The sequence below is a fragment of the Pipistrellus kuhlii genome, unplaced genomic scaffold, assembly GCF_014108245.1.
Source record: "Pipistrellus kuhlii isolate mPipKuh1 unplaced genomic scaffold, mPipKuh1.p scaffold_m20_p_2, whole genome shotgun sequence".
Lineage (NCBI taxonomy): Eukaryota > Metazoa > Chordata > Mammalia > Chiroptera > Vespertilionidae > Pipistrellus > Pipistrellus kuhlii.
Window position 1 is genome coordinate 26,768,993 of NW_023425515.1, and position 20,821 is coordinate 26,789,813.

General features: G+C 41.0%; 1 protein-coding gene across 10 annotated transcripts in view; it reads right to left on the bottom strand.

The window, feature by feature from the left end:
- TNIK (TRAF2 and NCK interacting kinase) overlaps nucleotides 1-20,821 on the bottom strand; it is a 340,325-nt gene that overhangs the window by 54,945 nt on the left and 264,559 nt on the right. For 4 of the 10 annotated variants that reach the window (XR_006742037.1, XM_036448484.2, XM_036448479.2 and 1 more), the window contains exons 13-18: nucleotides 16,273-16,383; nucleotides 15,352-15,438; nucleotides 14,138-14,326; nucleotides 6,830-6,994; nucleotides 3,837-4,076; nucleotides 1,357-1,463 (exon numbers count right to left, since the gene is read on the bottom strand). Coding sequence is in view for 9 of the 10 variants with exons in the window: in XM_036448484.2 (XP_036304377.1) it covers nucleotides 1,357-1,463; nucleotides 3,837-4,076; nucleotides 6,830-6,994; nucleotides 14,138-14,326; nucleotides 15,352-15,438; nucleotides 16,273-16,383 (899 nt within the window). In the remaining variant the exon portion in view is untranslated. The remainder of the gene's footprint in view (nucleotides 1-1,356; nucleotides 1,464-3,836; nucleotides 4,077-6,829; nucleotides 6,995-14,137; nucleotides 14,327-15,351; nucleotides 15,439-16,272; nucleotides 16,384-20,821) is intronic. The other 6 variants (XM_036448481.2, XM_036448480.2, XM_036448483.2 and 3 more) reach the window with 3 other exon arrangements.

Genomic DNA, 20,821 nt, shown 5'->3' on the forward strand with positions numbered 1-20,821 from the left:
GTTGAAATGATGCTTGATTTACAGCAACTAAAAAATTCTAAGCAACTGATCAGTGAACAGAGCCTCAGGGCAGAGTTCAAAGGAGAAGTAGCGGTGACAAGTGGGGCTTCAAGCCGCTTGAAGGGGGTGACTGAGGAAGTTCAGGCGGCTCTCTGGTCACAGGGCAGCCCAGTGTTCCTCAGCTCTGCTTACAGCAACACTTGCTCAGCATGGATCTGACAAATCACTGGACAAAAAATGATTCATTCAGAGCTTCCTGCTATTGGTAACCACTCAGAGTAGATTAGCTTCTTTGCCCTAAAGGGATTCCTGCTCTTAGTACAGTTCCATCTTATTTTGGACAGACCCCTTCCTAAGGCATTTCATGTGAAGAGGAAGATTAAAGCTTCATGATCAAAAGCATTCCATATTTTAAAGATCTATGCAAATAATCACAACCTTCGTGCCTAGTCTCTCTCACTAGCAAGGGAGAGAGTCCTTCTCTTATTATGAGCACAATAAAGAAGGATAAAACAGGCTGTCCAAGCTCATCCTTTTTATAGTCTCAGCAGAGGCCTTTTGCTATTTCAGTTGGTTCTAAAAAGGGGAGTTTTCATGATGAAAACTCTGAGGGAAGCTTGAGGAGCTGTAGCAGCCAAGAGCATCTGTTCCCACATGAAATCTGCTCCCATCCTGTAAAGATGCTGTTTATTTTCCAGCAACTCTCAAGATCTCTGTACCAACCGGTAGGTGGATGCGACTTCCTGTCTGCAGGATTGTACATGGTTGATGGAAAATTCTCGGAGAGTACAGAGCCTCCGTGGAAGCCTGACTGCCTTTCAGTGACCCTCCATTATCAAGAGGGGAGTTCCTCTTATGGGCTGGTCGCTGTATAATCTGCCAAGCGAGGGAAGCTCTGCAGCTGGTCACCACGGCATTTCTTTGGCAATTACTTTCTAATGTCTCAATGGTCCTCAGGGCACATTTCTGGACCTGATGCTAAGAGTCCCCTCACACCAGTCCATTTTCTTCTGTTGATTCCATAAAATGGTCTCTCAAGGGATGGTTTGTGATACTACAACCAGGCCTATCCTTGCAATTTCACTCCACAATTTTTAAAACTGTCAGGGAAGGTACACCTGATGGGCTTCTGGGTTGCCTCATTCATTCATTGATTCGTTCACTCATTGATTCGTGAGCCCCCATTACACACTGATGTCTGGGAAAAGTTACTGAAGAAATAGAAGGCCTGTGCTCTGTCCCACCGAAGTCGATATGCCTCTGACATGGAAAAGGACAAAGACATTTTTCAGAAGAGCAATAATAACGATGATGGTGGGGGCTTCTTACTTCACCTGAACTGTCTTTCCCCTTTACCTTGCTCTGATGGGCTGAGATCCTAGTCTGGGTCCAAGAGCACTACCATTTCCAGGAGAGTTCTTTCTGGCTAACGCTGGGGATATAGAAGTTGTTCTTTGAGGCACCTGAAAGAAAAGCAGAATTCAGAGATATTTTCCATAAAATAGCTTCCACAAGTGATTGCCTGAAAAAAGATTTGCCAGGAGTTACAGCAATGATCAGAAACAGAGAAGAAACATCTTTCATTTCTGAATGATTGAACTCCCTAAATAAAATCAAACAGAAGGCACTGAGGCATATTCAGCAACCATTAAGGAATATGGTCCTGAATTTTAAAACCAAATTTAAAACCAGATCATGCTCATTATTTTCATTCATTGAGCTCCCCTTTTTTGTGTGCAAGAGTGGTGGATGCCAGAAATTTCTCTAGGGTACCATGAACTCCTCTGATCACTGGAAACTGCATCAGTTGAGAGCCATCCAGATAAATTGAGATTCATTTTAGGTTCACCTCACAACTAATAAACAGTAAGGCAATTATGAAATCTGATGAGAAACTAGGGTATCAGGCTAGAACTTGGGACATAAGCCACATGTCAGTGAGCTCAGAGAAAGTATTGCAATAGATCTTGCATGTTTCCACTTCCTCTTCAACTTGCAATTACTAATTAAAAACAACATCCCAAACACAGCTTTGCAAGGTCAATCTGCAAATATAATAGAAAATAGGATTAACACTGAAAATACTGGAAGGGTCTTCAAAAAGACTGAGTACCAATTGCACTGCGAGATACATTAGGAAAATGTATGTATCATTAGTTAACCTGGCAAAGACCTAAGGTAGAATTCAAGTGTGCCTTCTTTTATGAAACATTTCTTAATGAAATCAAATATGGTAAGTATATTTAAGGAGTCCAACCTGAGGAGAGAGTAGAGAGAAAACCTACTTAAACTTACTTTATGAAAGTGACTAGGAAATGAAAATGTTGATGTCCCATGACAGCTAATTGGGTTAGACATTCATCAGGTACTTCAGTTTTTCTTCATTTTTATTTTTTATTTTTTTTGAGGCGGGGAGGGTCTCTTTTAGTGTTTTGAACTAGATATTTTAAAAATGTGCCATATTTTAAGATTATCAATACATTAAATGTCATTGACATTAAAAGAAATTTTGTTGGTTATTAGAATATATTTTAAGATAAAGACCTAGAAAGACGAGCCAGTGACATGAAGCAAAATGACCAAATCAGTGCTCCCACCTGCTCAAATTAAACATCACTTCTACTGTCTTACTTTATTGTTTTTGTGAGCTTAAATAGGTGTAGAGAAGAAATAGTCTAATGAACAATTAAAACCTGAAATGTTTGTATTGATCTAAATTTTTCTCCCAGAGTTTACAAACATGTGCTTGCACATTTTCAGAGAGTGGACTGATAACCTCCATTATCATTTTCCCCAGATCTTGTGTCTGCTCCTCCATCCATTTTCCATATTGAACTTGGCTCCCATAAGAACCTTTTTGTATGGCATCTCTACTTCCACAAGAGAACACCACTACTTATTTCCAAAACAATGGATATCTTCTTATAATGTCCTTATGAGGAAAAAGGTTTAGAAACCATGTGGTGTTATATATTTTTATTATTGTTTTTTTTTTTTCTTTTCTGGAATCAATGGCATTGGTCACTGGAAATTTTGCAATATCCCAATTGTCATAGCTCTTATGCTGAGTTCAGAAGGAAGGGGAATCCTGAACCAGAGAGAATCTGATGCAAAACATTTCTCCACTATTTTTTAATACTTCCAGGTTCTCTTCAGTGAGATGCATGGTCACGTGGGCAATTTTTGGAATGAGTAATGACTTTTGTAGGCAAAAGCAAAACAAAAGAAACCAAAGCCAGGACTGTGCAGTGTGTGGTGATGGTTATTTTACCCTAGAGTTTTATTCTCAGTAATATCTTAAACTTGGAATTAAATGCTGACCTGGCCTACAAGAAGCTTTCCATAAATGCGACTAACAAAAATATTATAGGAGCAATAATATTTTCAGAATACCTGAAATCTGGTTTCACTTTGTATTGTTAAAAATAGGGGTAAATGAATTTTCTACTTTTTATCTGTAAATCTTTAATTTGTCCTAATATAGATTTGGTCACCGATAAAAATATCCATTATTATTCTCTTAATGTGGATAGTAAAACAGTAGTTTGAAATGTTTGGGGTTGAAAATTCTAATTCTGGATAGAGGATGTATACGTACTTCCAAATCATCTGATCAACCTGAGCCTCTGTCTCTTTGGGGAAAACAGAGGTCAGAAATGATAAACGACAATCCAATTTGTAGCTTGGGAATCAGGAGGGACAAAAACAGACGTGACAAGGGACAGTGCTTTGGCATAATGTCCATTACTATGAAAGGTCTGGAATAGGGGTAATCATCACCATCGACGATGATGACGATGATGGTGATGGCAATGAGAACACCCCAGTGATGTTACCTTTGGTGGAATGTCTTCTTCCTGTCGTAACCAAGAGCTTCTGTCAAACTTCTCAATGCGAGTGGGGAGAGGAGGGTTTTCCGAGGTGGGATCCGAGTTCTGGCGTGGCATCTCAACGCGGTGCGAGGTCACGTTCAGAGCCTCCTGAAACCCGGAGAGGCCCTTGGTGGGCTGCTCGTGCACTGACTGGGAGGCGGTCAAGGCAGGTCCTTGGGACTTTACAGCTACCAGATGTGGGATCTAAGCATCAAACCAACATCAGAGCAGGATTATTAGAAGAAAGACCAGATCAGCCAGTAAGTACCTCACTTAGTGATAGAGAAAATAAAGTTGTAGGGCACAAGGACTGGTGTACATAGAGCCCAATCACAGCTACCTACAGCACACTTTTAAAAGCTCTCCAAAATTTTCCACTTAGAGTTCTGTGTAGGGCTGAACCATGGTTCCAGGCCAAAAGTTAAGTGATTTACTTGCTAAGAAGTCAGTGAAATAAGTGGGATGATACTAACATTAACAATTTTAAGTGAACATATATTGACCAGCAATACATTTATAAGTACTCCTCTTCTAATATTGGAAACAGCATTCTTGAAAACCCCTGACCTTGATTTTAGAGAGTGCTCCTGTGCTGTGAAACAAGAATTGCCGTGGATAGCTTACTTCTTGGGTACTCACTACTAAATCCACCATGAGGTTGACACAATTATTTCCCCCATTTTACATGAGAGAATGAAAGGCATAGATAGACAGGTTAAGTAACAGCCTAGATTTCACAGCTAATAGGTACCAGAGCCTGGATTATAATCCATACATCCTCTCATGTAACACTCGACTGCGAGGCTCTCCTGCTTTGTGATGAACTGGTTCTTCCCACCTATGATATTTTATACATCTGAACTCCAGGACATTTCTTCTAGAGTTGTCTCACAATTGTACATTGTGCCAATATTTTTCATGCAGGAAAGACATGCAGTCTTTGGGTTTAATCTGGCTCTGTAGGACAAATCATTAAAAATCTAGATTTCTGAGCATCCTTTGCTGTTAGCACTGCTCACAACTTCTTTGTTAATGACATGTAAGCTTGTCTCCTCTTCCCACACGAAGGCAAGCTCCCTGGAGAAAGGAGCCACATCAACATTGTATCTCTGAGTCTAGCACTATGCCTGGCATGTGGAAGGTCAATAAATCCTGGTTGGGGAAACCCCTAGAATGTGTTCTAAATTAAAGTGCATATCTGGTTTGGACAGGGGACCTATCACATCCTCTTTGGTCTGAAATCTCAGTGTCTGGACTGCTGGGGGGCATTTCTCAAGCCCTCTCCATAGCCTAGCCCCGTTCTTCTTGCTCTGGAGGTCTTATTGGGGCAGTTATGCCTCAACCTTTTCATACCCTCTTTAAGCTGGAATTTGGAATATTATTATAGTTCAAAGAAAATCCTCAAAGCCTAGCTCAGCTGAATGTTATGCTTCCATCAGAATAAAGCTGTAACCAAATATATATTAATATTAAATTTCACTAGGTAATAATGTTACAACAAAGTATATTTTAAAGATATGTAGCACAAAATACAAACCTACTTAAAAGCATCGAAGAAATAACAATAATCAAAATTTCTGGAAAATGCTAATCCAATTAGCTGTTATGGGGTATCTATCTATATTTTTAATATATTTTTGTTGATTTCAGAGAGGAAAGGAGACAGATAGAGAGAGATAGAAACATTAATGATGGGAGAGACACATTGATTGGCTGCCTCCTGCATGCCCTACACTGGGGATCAAGCCTGCAACCTTCTGCTGAGCTTTGCCGGCTGGGAGATAGATATCTATATTTTCATTTCCAAGTTACATGAAGTTTCACAAAATTTTCCTCTATTCTCCCCTTTACAGAGCAAAAGTACCCTAAAAGGTCAAAGTTTGGGGTTTTGAAAGAGGGTCTGTGCGCTAAAAAAGTTCCTATAAAAAAATGCATCCTATGAAAGGTCAGGCATGGAAGAATTATATGCAAATTAAAACAACCAAGGGCAGGATATGCTCAGCTGGCTGGTACCAAAAAACCTCAGACCTCATATGCAAAAAGGAAACTTAAAAACAAGAATCCTTGATTTTAGCACCACTCTTTTAAACTGTAGTTCAAATAGCATTACATATTTCAAAGGTGACCTTAAAATATTTATGCTATTGTTAATACAGGTGGATGCCTGGAAGGAACTGAAGACACTTGGGTGAAAGCAGCTGCATTACCTTTATTTTTCATGAAATTGTATGCTTTATTTCACTTCATATTTTATTTTATTTGGCAATATATAATTTTAAGAGTCCTCTAAAATGTCCAGAAACTTCCTGTTTCTAAAAGTGGCATACCCTCTTTTCTTTTCCAGCTAGCTTAAGACAGGGGTTCTCAAACTCTACAGAGCATCAGCTCACCTGTGGGCTTGTTAACCCACAGGCTGCCACAGCCATTCCAGGTGTTGCTCAGCGGGTCTGAGATGGGCCTGAGAATCTGCATTTCTACCAAGTTCTGGGGTAACGTTGATGCTGCTGGTCCCGTGACCACACTTTTAGGAGACCCACGGCTATCCAGGCCCATCTAATTTTTCCAGCTTCCGAATTGCACCCAAATCCCAAGGAACAAGAGATAATATAATAGTTTACATATCAAAGGTCCATTTGAATTTTATTTTGGTAATTAAAACTAAAAAAGATGTTTGTTCCCACCTCACAGAAACTTCTACGGTTCTCCAGGGAGGCCAATTTACCACGTGACTTCCTTTGTGGTGGGCTCAAAGTTAAGGAGATGCTTTTCTCTTTCTCACCCCTCCATCTACCCTTCAAATTTAGTGTAGCCTCTTAAGTGGCTATAGATTGTATATGTAGATTGTATATTGTATATCACTGGCCCGATGCCTGAATCCAGTTACAATCCCCTGAGCTTTTAGTAGATTTACCTGTCTCCCTATTGAAATGTCCAGTGGAACAAAGGAGAGGATGTACCTGTGGATCAACTGGTCTGAGCATAGGGGGGGTCCGAGCAGGCTGAACCCCACTGATACTGAAGGACTCCGACCTTGGGGGCAGATTGGGGTCAGATATCCTGTTGGCAACCTTGTGAGGCATGGCAGGTGAACTCTGCCGGTTAAGCCTGGTCCGTTCTTCTACCTAGAAACAAACGAACAAACAAACAAAAAAAAAGAGAGAGCGAGAGAGATTCAATGGACAGATGGATAGAAGCTGAATTACTTCCTATGAAGGATTTGCTTTAGTCATTCGAATAGCCATTTTTCTGTCCTTCTGATCAACTTATTTTCAAGGAGCCATACTCTCCATGTCTGTTCTGCACCAAGAATGTATGAAAAATCTCTTTTCTGTTAGAATAAACAGCATCACAAAAAACATAGAACACTTAGGCCGTCACCTTTCCCTTATTCATTATCTTGTGCCATTTCAGTTAGCTGGGAATTTGGGACCTGCTTAAGAGTTCATCTTGCATTGACTGAGATATTATCTTGCTGATTGGTCACAAAGCCGAGGGGTCAGGGAGGGAGACGAAGGGAACTACGACATACATTAAGTTTGCTTGGGAAAACAGAAAATGGCTCTGAGCATTGCCACTGCTAGGTATATGCCCCATATACTTGAAAACAGGAACTCAGATACTTGTACACCCATATTCACAATCACCAAAAGGTGGAAACAACCCAAGTGTTCATGGGCTGGTGAACGGATAAACAAAATGTAATATTATCACCATAAACAAGAAAGTAGTGCTGATACCGGCCACAACCAAATGAGTCTTGAAAACATTATGCTAACTGAAAGAAGTCAGACACAAAAGGTAAAGAATTCCGTTTAAATGAAATATCCAGACCAAGTAAATCCAGAGAGACAGAACACAGATTAGTGGATGTCAGAAGCTGTCAGGAGGGGAAAGGGGAGTGACTGCTTTAGTTGTCTCAGTCTGTGCCATCCTAAATTTGTGGCATAAAGAATCACTTAATACATTTTGCAAATGATGCCAGAATGGGTCCAGAGTGATAAAATTTCCCTAGGTTATAGTTTGTCCAAAAAAATTTGAGAATCTGTGAGAGGGGAGTAGCAGGAGGCATCTGGCTACTCAGAAGAAAACCTTGTAAGACATTTCAGAAAATGATGCTGCCCATTGCACCAAAGAGGCAACATAAATATTAAAAGAAAGGTTAAATCAAACATCCCAATACCAGCTTCAGATGGACAGAGGAGAAGCTGAGCAGTGTGTCCAGAAGCAGGCCCTTCTGATTATTTTGATACTAGGCCAGCCAACACCTGTCTCCTGATTCATTATATCTCATGTCTACAACCTGAATGAAAGAGAGAGATATGTGAGACAAAAGAAGGAAGTGTCTTCCCCCCAAATAAGGACATATGTGACTGAAAATTGGGGTACAATAAAGATATGTTACAATTTGCCTTACACAATAATAATAAAAATATCTATTAGCTGAAACTCTGCTCCAATCTCATGTTGCCAAGAAGACATAAAATACCAAAAGTACCACACACACACACAAAGTCTCTTAGTAGCATCAGACAGTGTCAAGGTGCCAGACCATACTAAAAAAAGAAATCTATTTCAAAGAATTTTATAGTTGAAGGGCTTATCCATGAATATGGAGAACAAGATTAGGAGAGATTCATCAATTACATTATAAAAACATTTTTTTCTTATTAAAAGAATCATTTTAACATAAAAACTAAAATAACTCTGGAGAGACTTGAATTACCTCTGCAGAAATGCTATACTACTTATTATAGCATTATAGGGAAAAAGAAAAAAATAACTGTGGTCTCAGAAATAAAATTTTGTTCCAGTCAGGGCTATGTTGTCCATTGGGTACTATAGGAGTGATGTCTAAGGCCTCTGAGATGTATAAAAGCTCACAAATATAGAAGACCTGCAAATAAATTCATTGATTACACGAACTCCAAAATTTTTTCAAAAGAAATGAAAATATACTAAGAAACACATTATATCAATGTCAATTGTTAAATTGCTCTGTATACTTGAAAACAATTTATAGGTTACAATCTCTCACTTAGCAATAATGAATATTTGCTGAGAGAATTTCAAAACAAAATTATAGAAGTAATTTTAAAAATGTTGACAGCAAATATATATTTATTATGTCATATGGGTGCACTTAAATAATATTTTATATGATGTAGGGCTGTGGGATCTATGAAGGTTTTAGAAGACTTTACTTAAGAGATGATATGTGGTGAACTGAACACAATCTTATGGAAATTCCTATTTATTCCAACTGAACAAAAACAGTTTGAATTTTTTGTTGTTAAGGCAATACTGGAGAAGGGGACAAGTCAACAAATAATTTTTAAGTGCTCACTAGATACTTTGATCCTGTACTTGCTAGTCACATAAAGAATTGAGCCATTTTGTCCTTTGGCAAAACCACATGGGCAGGGGGTTACAGAGTAGATTGGGGATATCACTTGTGAAGAATCTTTGAAGACAGGGAAGACTCATTCATATGAAATGCTAAAATTGCAGTGTTGTCTACAGATAAGGGCTTGACCTATTTTTCTCTCTAAAAATCAATAAGAGATGCCAGAGAAAAATATTGGTCCTCATATGAATAAACACATAACTTAAAAAAAGTGAGGGAAATCTTAAGCAGAGATAGGAAATGCATCTATCATTGAGGAAACAGGGGACAAGATATGAGACAAATGTGTAAACTGCTCATGTGAAATCTCAACCAAACACAAAAAAGTCAAACACATATTCCTTGTAGATGACAATGGCCTTGGAAACAAAATATAAATATATTCAATATTATATTTAAAGTGCATCTGCACAGTGCCTGTACTTTCAATGGCACATTCAGATGATTGCCCACAGGCAGGCAGTCTAGATGGGGTGCTGGGACTCAAGAAGGCTACAAGACCTGTCCCAGGTCACAAAGCAAGAAAGTAGAAGAACTTGAACTCAAAACTCCTTACTGCTTCCTCCTAGGTCTCTCTCAAGCAAAATCATAAGAAAGATAAGCAGAGACTGAGAAAAGGTAGGAGCAGAATTATAAACTCTAGAAATGGCAATTTAGGAACCTCATCTGTAAAATAATTCATATAAAGAAAACAACACATCAGTGTAGAGCAGAGAATACCAAATGGAGAATGGAGTTCTTATTAACAGGATTTCAAAGTCTAATGAGCTGATGGAACATAAAGAGATATTCTGGTTCCAGACCAGTATTGTTCAGGGGTTTGCATGTTGACCCAGGAGATCACGGTTCGATTTTTGGTAAGGGCACTTGCCCAGATTGCAGGCTCAATCCCTGGTGGGGGGCATGCAGGAGGCAGCCAATCGATGTTTCTCTCTCATTTATGCTTCTATCTCTCTATCCCTCTCCCTTCCTCTCTCTAAAAATCAATAAAAATATATTTCTTTTTAAAAAAGAGACATTCTGGCCAATTATTTGCCACATAAAACCATGGACAGATGACTGGCATACATCACAGAGAGAGAACATGAAAGAGTGTTAAAAATATTAAAATACAATCTCATGTTGGTAGAGCATTCTGTCACTGCTGTGTGTTAGTGCAAAAAGAGAGAGAGAGAGAGAGAGAGAGAGAGAGAGAGAGAGAGAGAGAGAGAGAAAGAGAGAGAGAGAGCGAGCGAGCAAGCAAGTGTGGTAGAAAGGCACAGGTCCAGACAATCATATACAATTTTAAGGAAAGTAATCTGTTCTATTATAAGAAAAAGAAAACTTCATCATTCAAAAAGTGACAGAAAAAGAAAGACTTTCACATTTTGCTGATATTTAACAGAATATCTCATTGATGTTTTCACAGAACTAATCTGATTTCCATCCCAATCCAGAAATAGCAAAGAATTTTAAAGGGGTGAAACTAATCCTCTTCCTTCTAATAGAAGTTACTAATATTTCTTTCTGCCTGAGATCTGAAAATCTAAGTGAATGTGACATTCAGGACAGATTGACATTCAGCCAAAGGAGAGAGGAAAGAGCTCAACAAGATTTGCAAATGATCAAGTATTTTCATTTGCTCTTACTGCATCCATCAAACTGATGAGAAAGGTAATGAGAAATGTGATGATGACTATGTTTCACAAGATGAACAACAAAAAAACACAGAGGAAGAAGCATTATCACAACATAACATTGCAAGGACAAAATGTGGATTTGGAATAAGGAAGAAAAGTAAGTGGGTGGAAAAGTAATCAAAGAAGGAAAAACCATTTTGATAGGAATGTAGTTGAGCTAGAAAATGAACACTGGAACAGATCATAGAGGAGGCTGCATGGGTAGAAGATGGCTGGGTGGCATCCTCAATGGCCCATGGGGCAAAAAGCCCAGATCCAGTATCGTAGGAGACCATGGCATGGGTACAGCTACCCACTCCTTCCTGGTGAGGATATTTTAAAATTTATATCCTGGCAGAGGATACATTTGAAAAAGGAAAATGGTACCTTTTATTATATATTCAAAAGAGAGTTTAACCCAGGCTCTTTTTATCAGTTGATAACTTATATAGTGCTGAGCTTGAGAGTCTGTCCATATCTAAAGTATTGGAATTTATGTTACTGTTTAGCTACTTTGAGCCCCACCTATCTTCCTACTATAAGAAAAGAGATCTGTAAATAATGCTCTAAAAGAAAAGTTCATACATTGCTCGTGAGAAACATGAAAGGTTAAGATGATAAGAATCCTCACTCATTTTGATTCTTATTTTAAGAAATTGCTAAAATAATGATGAATCAAACCAACACAATCATTTGTTGTTATTTTTACACCAGTTGCTCCAACCCCAAATTTAGCACTTGTCACTAATTTTATCATCTAAATGCTTCATCTTTCTTCTAAAATATGAACACCTACTTTAAAACTTGGGAACTGTTTCATGAATAGATGGATGGTTAGTTGAAAGCTGGATTATGCTAATCACACCCAGGAGGATAGGTCTAAATATGCAATCCCCAAAGAATGCTCTCACATGGCTAGAAGTGCATGGAGTCCAAAGGACAGCACCAGCTGCTAGGGCCGCCAGGGACCTTGGAAGATGTCACCCCCAGTGGTGATGGCCCAGACTCATCTGGAGTGCTTGATGACACGGCCATGTTGTTTGCACACCCAATTGCTATGTCCCTTTTACTGCCAGGAGCCTGGCCAGGAAGCACAGGGAATCAGGAGTCCTAGAAAACTGCTCTGGTAACACCTGCAAAGATTTGTCCTCAGGAATGCCTTGGCTTCTGAAAGCTCAGGAACTGTGAACTACTTCTGAATAGAGAGGACAGGCCAGGACATTTAAAGATGAGGACTGATAGGAACTAGAAAACAATGAAGTAAAAATGGTTAAGTTCAAATCAGAACATGCTAGGTAGAGGCATAAGGAAGGAAGTGGAAACTGCTCCAGGCTTTCCCCCCTTTTTTGGCACAGGGGAAAGAAGGAATTCTGGGGTGCTTAGCAAGGTATCAAGGTTTTCTCCAATGGGATCTGCAGGTGTCCTTGTCTTAATCTTGTGGCTGGGAACACTGAAGGCCAAGTGCATGCATCCAGGAGAGGTGCTTTAGTGATGCAGCACTTCTTAGAGGAGATAAGGTGCCTGTAAGAATGTATCAATTCATGGCCCTCTTGTATGGAGGTCCATATGCGTCTCTAAGGCCCTCCTTAATTGCAGCAATGGACAACCGGGGACTTATCACTTTGGAGATGTTGGGGGCGGACGCACAAAAGCCCTTAGATCCTAACTCTGTTGTTAGGCTACATCCTTGTGAGCAAGATCACTTTGGAGATCTCACGATGGTCCTTGAAGCTTCTGGGGCTTCAGATGTTCTTCAAGACCAAGTCTAATAGGACAAGCTGGTTATTTTTCTCCCATGATGCTCAAACAGGTGTCTTGATCTGGAATCATTAATTTCTGCAAGTGCTACTGGCATTAGTTTAGTAGAGGTTAGGTTTTTAGTCTTCAGAAGACCTGCCATAATCAGGAGCTGTAAGTCTGGCTTAGCTGAAGGTTTCAACTTGGCATGCCAGAGAATGGTTTAGCAGTGGAAGGAGATGGCACATCTCTGCCAGCCAGAATGCACATCACCTGTTGTTTAATAGCATAATGATTCTGCTTAGCTGGAAAAAGAGGGCAGTTATTAAGGAGTTGGCACTACCTGTGGGAGTAGGATCACGGAGTTAAATTATTGACCTAAGAGAAAGAGGCAGCTGTTACAGACATAGGCAAATGTAAATCATATTTACAGACTCAAAGGGAAAATGATTGAACATGTTCTTGATAGAAAATCAAATTATTTTCTCAACAAATTGAGTTGTTTAAGTTTGAAAAGAAAAAAGTATTTTTGTAAAAACAGTGCATAATCCTTACAAAGGACTTAAAGGAAAAAAATCCTGTTGTTTCTTCCTCCCATACACAACTGTCATTAACATTAGGACAATGTCATTTCAAGCATTTTCTATACATATGAAAGAGAATAGAAAAAAAAAATAGAATCTTATGTAAGAAATGTGGTTCTGGTAATACTGTAGTCTAGATAACTTGAAATAAGCTCTAACTATAAATACCTGAAGGTACTAGAAAAACACACAGAATAATGCCATCATCCTTTTAAATGATGAGCTACACTCAGAAGGAAATAAAGGAGATCACTAAGTGCCACAAATAAGGACAGAACTGAAAACCAGGGTATTATGCAAACAAGGTGATACTGTGACTCCCTAGAAGAGTTGTTGGTCTTGGCTGGCTGGAGTTATTATTTTGTTTGCTTTATCTATTATATTTGGTTATCACCCTATTTTTCTACCATCCCAATTGTTATTAATGAGATTTTTAAAAATAGCTCACCACAAAGCCAAGTTCCTAAAATTTTTTTCATCATTGAGCAAAGAAAGGACCACTACTTTGGAAGTATTTGCAAAACAAATGATTTTTACCTAGAATTCATTACATCCTGGGCCATATAATTCTATGGAAAACTCACTAAAATTCCTCATTCTTCAAACTCATTTGGACACCTACAAGGAAAATGATTTTTCTACTTCCTATTTTTGCTTACGAAAATTCACTGCATTCGAAAAGATAAAAAATAAATAAATTAGGTGACTTGCCATTTCTCTACAGAAATAATGTTATGGCTCTTCCAGAGGCTGTGTGCAGACATTACAATGAATCATTTTCTGGATTCATAGAACTAGTCGGACTCTCCGCTTTTGCCGGATAAACTCATTATGGCCAATAGCCTGCCAACAGGGCACTGTTCCACTTGCTTGCTCACTTACCTCCTTGGCCCACGCTGGCTTCTCACTAGGACTCATTCCCTCTTTGTAATGGTACAGCGGCTTCTTCTCCACAGGCCTCTGCTCCTGCCTTTGATGCTGAAGGGAAACCAAGTAGTCTCTCTCTTGCTTTAGCTGTCTCTGCAGTCTTTCCGCTTGTCTCTGTTCTTCCAATTGTTTGCGCTTATATTCCTGTCCAGGCCAGGAAAGAGCAGCAGAAAAAGGCCAAATCACCATACAGAAACCATTGGCCAGTACCAGCTAAGCATGCAATGGCGTCAAAAGTGGTGCTAAGTAACAAAGGACCTCGATAATGACAGAACCACAGGGAGGATATCAGGATGTGCCACAGGGAAAAACTACAGCTTTGGCTTAACATCTACACAGAATGTGGCATTTAATCAAAACACGATGGCTTTAATGGCAATCCCTACAGAACACTACCCATTGCAAAGCAACTTATCCTTGATGAGTTACCACCAAGAAAGTGGCAATAATGAGGACATTTGGATGGTCAGTACACAATCCCTATTAAGGACCATCCACTTCCTAATTGAGTAATTAAGCCAGTCAAGCACGTACAACCAAGTACAAAACTGAAAAAGTGGCTAAAAACTTGCCTAAGCCATCATTTGTTTAGCAGAACTTGGATCAACAAAAGCCATCAGCAAACTTACGTGCAGGCTAAAAAATATACGTAGTGCCACCAAATAAAAATTCAGTTAAAAAAAAAAAGACATCAAGAAACTCATTTGGGGAGCACTGCAGTAATAATAAAAAGTACTTCAAGTGGAAGCTGCAAAATGTTCCCATCGTGAGGGTAAAACTAATAGTCTGCAAATGAAATATGACTGCCAGGCTGGAAGAGGTACATTTTGTGTGATTGTGTTCTAACATGTTGCCAATGACCTTAAAAATCACTCTGCAATAAACACAGTCTCAAAAATAGTCTAAACTTATACTAAGGCTGTATTCATGCTAAAGTTTTACAGACAGATGGAATAACTAAGGAACACATAACAAATGTATTAAATGTTCTGAGACTCGGAAAACTGGGTCAGGAAATCTAGGAAGTTTCCATGAGATTTTCGAGGTCCACAGGCTCAAAGGCTCTCCTCTTCTGGACTGGCACATTAGGAGGACACACACACATACACACGTGCACACACATGCGATGAACACAGAGCAGGTCAGCTGGCTCTCGGCTTTCCCATTACCAGAAGTAGAGCTTGTTCATGCAGTAGCTGCTGCTGCAAGATCTCTAACTGTCTCTGCTCCTCCTCTAACTGTCGCCTGATGTACTCCTGGAGAGGTAGGCAGCAGAGAATTCAGAGGAACACCAAGAGAGAGGGAGAGAGAGAGAGAGAGAGAAAAAAAAAAGGAACAGGTAATTTCAAAGGTTGACAAGAGCTGCCAAGTAAAGTGTGAAAGGAAGGAGGGGAAAAAAATACCCAGCCACCTCCTCACCAAACAGGAAAAGTACGCTGCACCCAAGCAGAAGCATTTCAAGGCAGTCAAAAGCACAAGCTGGCTGCCTGCAACCGCTGACGGACATGGCTGGGGCTGTTTGGTTTTAATAAGCCCAGCTATATTGTAAAGCTTTTCATGACAGTTTCCCTCTTTAGGAGCTACCTGCAATGAACAACGCTAGGAAGTGTGGGGGCTCCTGTGCAGGCAGCAGGGATGCAATAATTGCTGAAGGCCATTGTGTGCCCCGTCTTTGTACCGGAACTACCCTGCAGGGTGTTGCTGTGCTCTCAGAATGGGACTCTAACAAAGACACAGGGGCCTGCATCAATGGCTCAAAGTCCTGGCAACCAGAGATGGCCTGCACAGAAAAGCTCTTCTGAAGCAACGGAAGAGTAAGGTGTGGCTTGTGGATCACGCTTCAGTGCCACCTTCAAAGTAGAAACCCAGGGCTGGGAGAGTCATAAGGTCAGGGGGCTCTGGCCTGGGTAGGAAGCAAGGCGGAATGAGTGGACATTGCCAGGGTTGTGCCTTTGACTTCTTGAACAGGTGAGAACAGCTGCTTGAGAAAGAATTAAACGCCTGCTGACACTGAGCAGTCCCAGGAGAAGGTGACCCACGCCCCAGAGACAGCTGGTGCCTGAGTTCACCCCGGGGCCACCCCTGCTGACCTGCTCATGCTCCGCGCGCCTCCGCTCCTCCTCCCGGCGCATCTGCTCCTCATAGTGCCGGCGCTGCTCCCGCTCCTGCTGCTTCCGCAGCTCCTTCTCGCGCCTTTGTTGCTGTGGGGCAACAAGCAGACAGCCATGAAGGAACCGAACACAGTTGGGGGGTGTCGGGAAACCAGCAGGGAAAGCTGCGGAACCGCCCGTGGGAGCTCTTAACGAGAGATGTCTGCAGGCCCGGAGGCTCTTTCTCTCCAGTGTTATTGGGGGACCCGTTGGCGAGAATGAGGGAAGAAGTACCCTTGGCAGTGATAAAGCAGTCTCTGCATGTATAGTACGGCATAGAGAACGTAGTCAGTAATAGTACGATAACCACAGGCACTAAAATAGTGAGAAAAACACTTTGTAAAGTATGATTGTCTAACCCAAGCATGTCAAACTCAAAAGCCAAATAAACAAGGTTTAAGTTTATGTGGGCCGCAAAAAACAAAAAACAAAAAATAAAGGCTTCCATTTTCATAGAAACGTAGGTTTATTTAGAAAGAGACAGCTGAATACAAAGGGCTGATATACATGAGTAATCATTAATGGGTACACATTGTGGACCGCAAGTTTGACATGCTTGGTCTAACTACTATGCTGAACACCTGACACCAATACAAAATATTGAAAGAAAAAAAGAAAAAGAAAAAGAAAAATGAGGTGACAGAGAGCAATCCTGTGTCACACAGAGAGCAATTCGGTGTCACATAGACACCTGTTATTTACCATGCAAATAGACTTTCTAGGTTTATGCATCTCTCCAGAGAAGTGCATGCTCCCAATTGATTGATGGGGGTTTTAAATCAGGGGTAGAAACACTGAGATATAACAAGCTACTCATTATATCTTATCAAACTGTTTATGAGGCTATCTAGGTTTTCAAGCACATTCACAACACTCATGTCATTTGGTCTTTTTAAAATAATATATATTTTTATTGATTTGAGAGAGAGAGAGAGAGAGAGAGAGAGAGAGAAACATCAATGATGAGAGAGAACCATTGATCAGCTGCCTCTTGCATACCCCCAATTTGGGATCGAACCTGCAACCTGGGCAAGTGCCCTGACCGGGAATCAAACCATGACCTCCTGCTTCACAGGCTGATGCTCAACCACTGAGCCAGGCCATCTGGGCTCATTCAGTCTTTTGGATACCATGTAGTGCAGACACTTCATACTACAGAAAGCAAAGACCAGAGAGGAAAAGCGACACATTTAAGGCTACACATTGATTAATGGCTGAGGGTACAGTAGAATGTACTGGCTCCCACTGTTTCTGGTACACCATGCTGCCTTTTTTTATTTCCTGGAGTACTCATTTTAAAGTATCAATTTCTAGTTCTCACTCAAGTAAGACGCTTTAGCTCAGGAACCACCATCATCTCATCCAATTACCATCCTTCTGACAGGGGACAGTGTGGTAAGCACACCTCATGCTTTCTCTTATTTAATACTCACAAAAATCTTCTGAGGCAGACATGACTATTATCCTCCATTTTATATGACAAAACCGAGACACAGAGAGATTAAATAATTGTTTAAGGTCATGCCCACATTCAAGGTCAAACCAGGAAATCAAGTGATGGAGCCGGATTTCAAAGCCTAGAGCTGTACCTCCAATCTGAGCTCAAGCATATACAAAAGGTGAAGAGGCCACAGGAGTGATAGAAAGATCACAGATTAATCAGGCTCTTCCTTACACTCTCAGGAAAGAGGAACATCTTAGGAGTAGTCACAGGAGCCAATGTTTCTCAACTAGGGATAGTACTGTTCCAGCCACTGGAGCATTTGGAATGTGTGGGAAATGTGGGAGGTTTCTAGTTGTCCCAATGACTGAGGGATGTGCCTGCCATTTAGCATGAGAGGCCAGGGATGCTGAAGGTCTGCAATACACAGGATAGTCATACATTACACAGTACTTTCCATGCCCCCTGCCACTCGTGTCTTTTTTGAGACATGCCACAGGCAGGCCCTTCCCTTTGTGTCAGAGCCCAGTAATGGTGTTAGGATCTCTTCTTCCTCAAATACTCGGTTTGGAGGGGACGTCTCAGGGGGTCCATTCCCTTGTAATATTCTCCACAACAATTCCCTGCCCAGCTGAGGAAACATGAGTTACTCATAACAGAATGGATTGTGACTGTACCCCACTGACAAGCTAGCTCAGCACAGCCAGGGAAACAGCTTTTAGTACAAAAGCTCTGTCACAGCCCCAGTGCCCACAGATCCTCAAAGCTCCAAAGAAGCCCAGAGCGAGGAGGCCATTGTGATGTGGCTCCCGCCTGCGGTCCTCTGGGCTGCTGTCTTCCCATCACCTTGGAGGCTCGGAAGATAAGCTGCATATTTTGAGGCTCAACGTCTATCATGTCCAGATCTACTGTTACTTGTTCACCTTAGATGGCAGGCGACGGGGAGCCACTGGTGAACTATGTGCAGTCCCATGCCATGATCAGACTTGCATTTTCAAGAGGCTTCTTAACAGCCAGGGGAGGATGCAAGACTAGAAGCTAGAATGCAGTGTGAGTGATTCAACGGATGCAGGCAGGAAAAGAGAGGGCACTGATGAGCAAAGCAAAGGCAGTGGGAGTCCAGGTTCGTAACCCTTACAGACAGTGGAGATGCAGCCAAAAGGAAGAGAGTTGAAAACCTACCCAGATTTTCGGTTATTTTAACAGGAAAGGAGTGGATGCTAACTTAGAAGTAGAAATTGGAACTGGGCCAAAATAAAATAGGTAGTTAGGTGTTTATGAGGTGTGTGAGGGTGAGTGATGTTCTTGCCACGGAGCATGGCAGATGGTGGGATAGTGAAGAAAAAGCAGGTTTAGGAAAGGGAATGAGGGGCAGAGGGATGAGTCAGGTTCCAGACACGTGATTATTGCCTTACAGAAAAAATCATACAGGGAGATGTGAGTAGAAAACATCATCCCAGGAACTGACTGAATAACTTGGATTATGGACCCAAACCAGAGGTATTTCCAACACACAACCAGAGCAAATCAATGCCAGCCCAGAGAATAAAAAATAATTATGTGTACAGATCTGGCTCCTGGCAGGAAACAGCTCTAATCTAGCTAACATTTCAAGTTTTTTTTTTTTTTTTTTTTTTTTTTTTTTTTACCATTGGCCTCTTTCTTGAGGAAAATATTAATCAAGCCTTGGGAAGATTGAGCTGATTTTTATGTGAAGGATTTGTACATTTTTAACCTTTTTGCTAGGAATCAATACTCTTTTATAATCACACGCCACTCAGGTCCCTGCCCAAGGTGCACACAGTATTGATTGCAATTGAAGGGGGTGTGGGCTTCCCAAGTACTCTGTAGTTTCTGAGAAAGACACTCAAAAGTGGCTAATAATTAATACTGATCTCACTCAGATCAGCTGCTGCTAACTCGGGCAGGCATCTGCCAGGGCTTTGGTTCCTGTGGCGCGTCTGGAAAAATAAACCACTTCCCCAACCTTCTGAGGGCACCTTGCCAATTTCTAGCTGCTGTGTCTCCATGTTAATGCCTTTCCAGGAAAAAAAAAAAAAAGTTTGCTCTCTCTCCTCCTGGGCATTGGGCTGTCGGAGGGGACATACCAAAACATGTAAGAGAAAGACCAAATCCTGGGCCTCAAGCAGACACCTTTACAAAGCTCTGATGACTCTCTGGAAGCAGCTCTTGAGGCTTGATCCTGGTGGGCCCCCAGCCTCTCCCATAGGGCCTGGCACCTAGAGGGTGCACAGAGGGTTTTGTTGAACTGAACTGAGTAAAAAGTTTGGGGCAAAAGAAGGCAACACAGTATCCTCCAATGTTTCTGTGGCAGTATGTCCCTTCCTATTAGTGTTTACAGGTTACACCACATTGTACCTCATATTATGGTTATCTGCGAATGCCTTACCTACTCTCAATCTAGGTTAAAAGCTCTTTGTGGACAGGGTCTCTGTTCCACTCCAGTTTTTATCTCCCACTATATCCGATATAGGGCTGCATACCTCTGGTACTTGTTGCTTGGGCAGCAAGAAAAGGAGAGAAAACCATGCAGAGCCACCCTTCTAAGACCTCCAGGCCTTTTATGCAGAGTACAGGCAAGACCCAAGATTTTTTTTTTTTAAATAGAGACCTACCTACGGTTTACACTGGCATAGTATCTATTGGCTATTGTAGAGAAATGCAGAAGAAAAAGAAGGGAATCAGCATGTAGCTAGAAAGAGTGGAAAGAGGGAAAAAGATTTCATTCAGATTACGCATAAAGATGTCAGTGGTTCTGCGGTCAAAAAAAAAAAAAAATGGCTTAAACCAGTGATCGGCAAACTCATTAGTCAACAGAGCCAAATATCAACAGAACAACAAATGAAATTTCTTTTGTGAGCCAATTTTTTTAAACTTAAACTTCTTCTAACACCACTTCTTCAAAATAGACTTGCCCAGGCTGTGATATTTTGTGGAAGAGCCACACTCAAGGGGCCAAAGAGCCGCATGTGGCTCGCGAGCCGCAATTTGCCGACCATGGGCTTCGACCAACTCCTCTAACGTTCA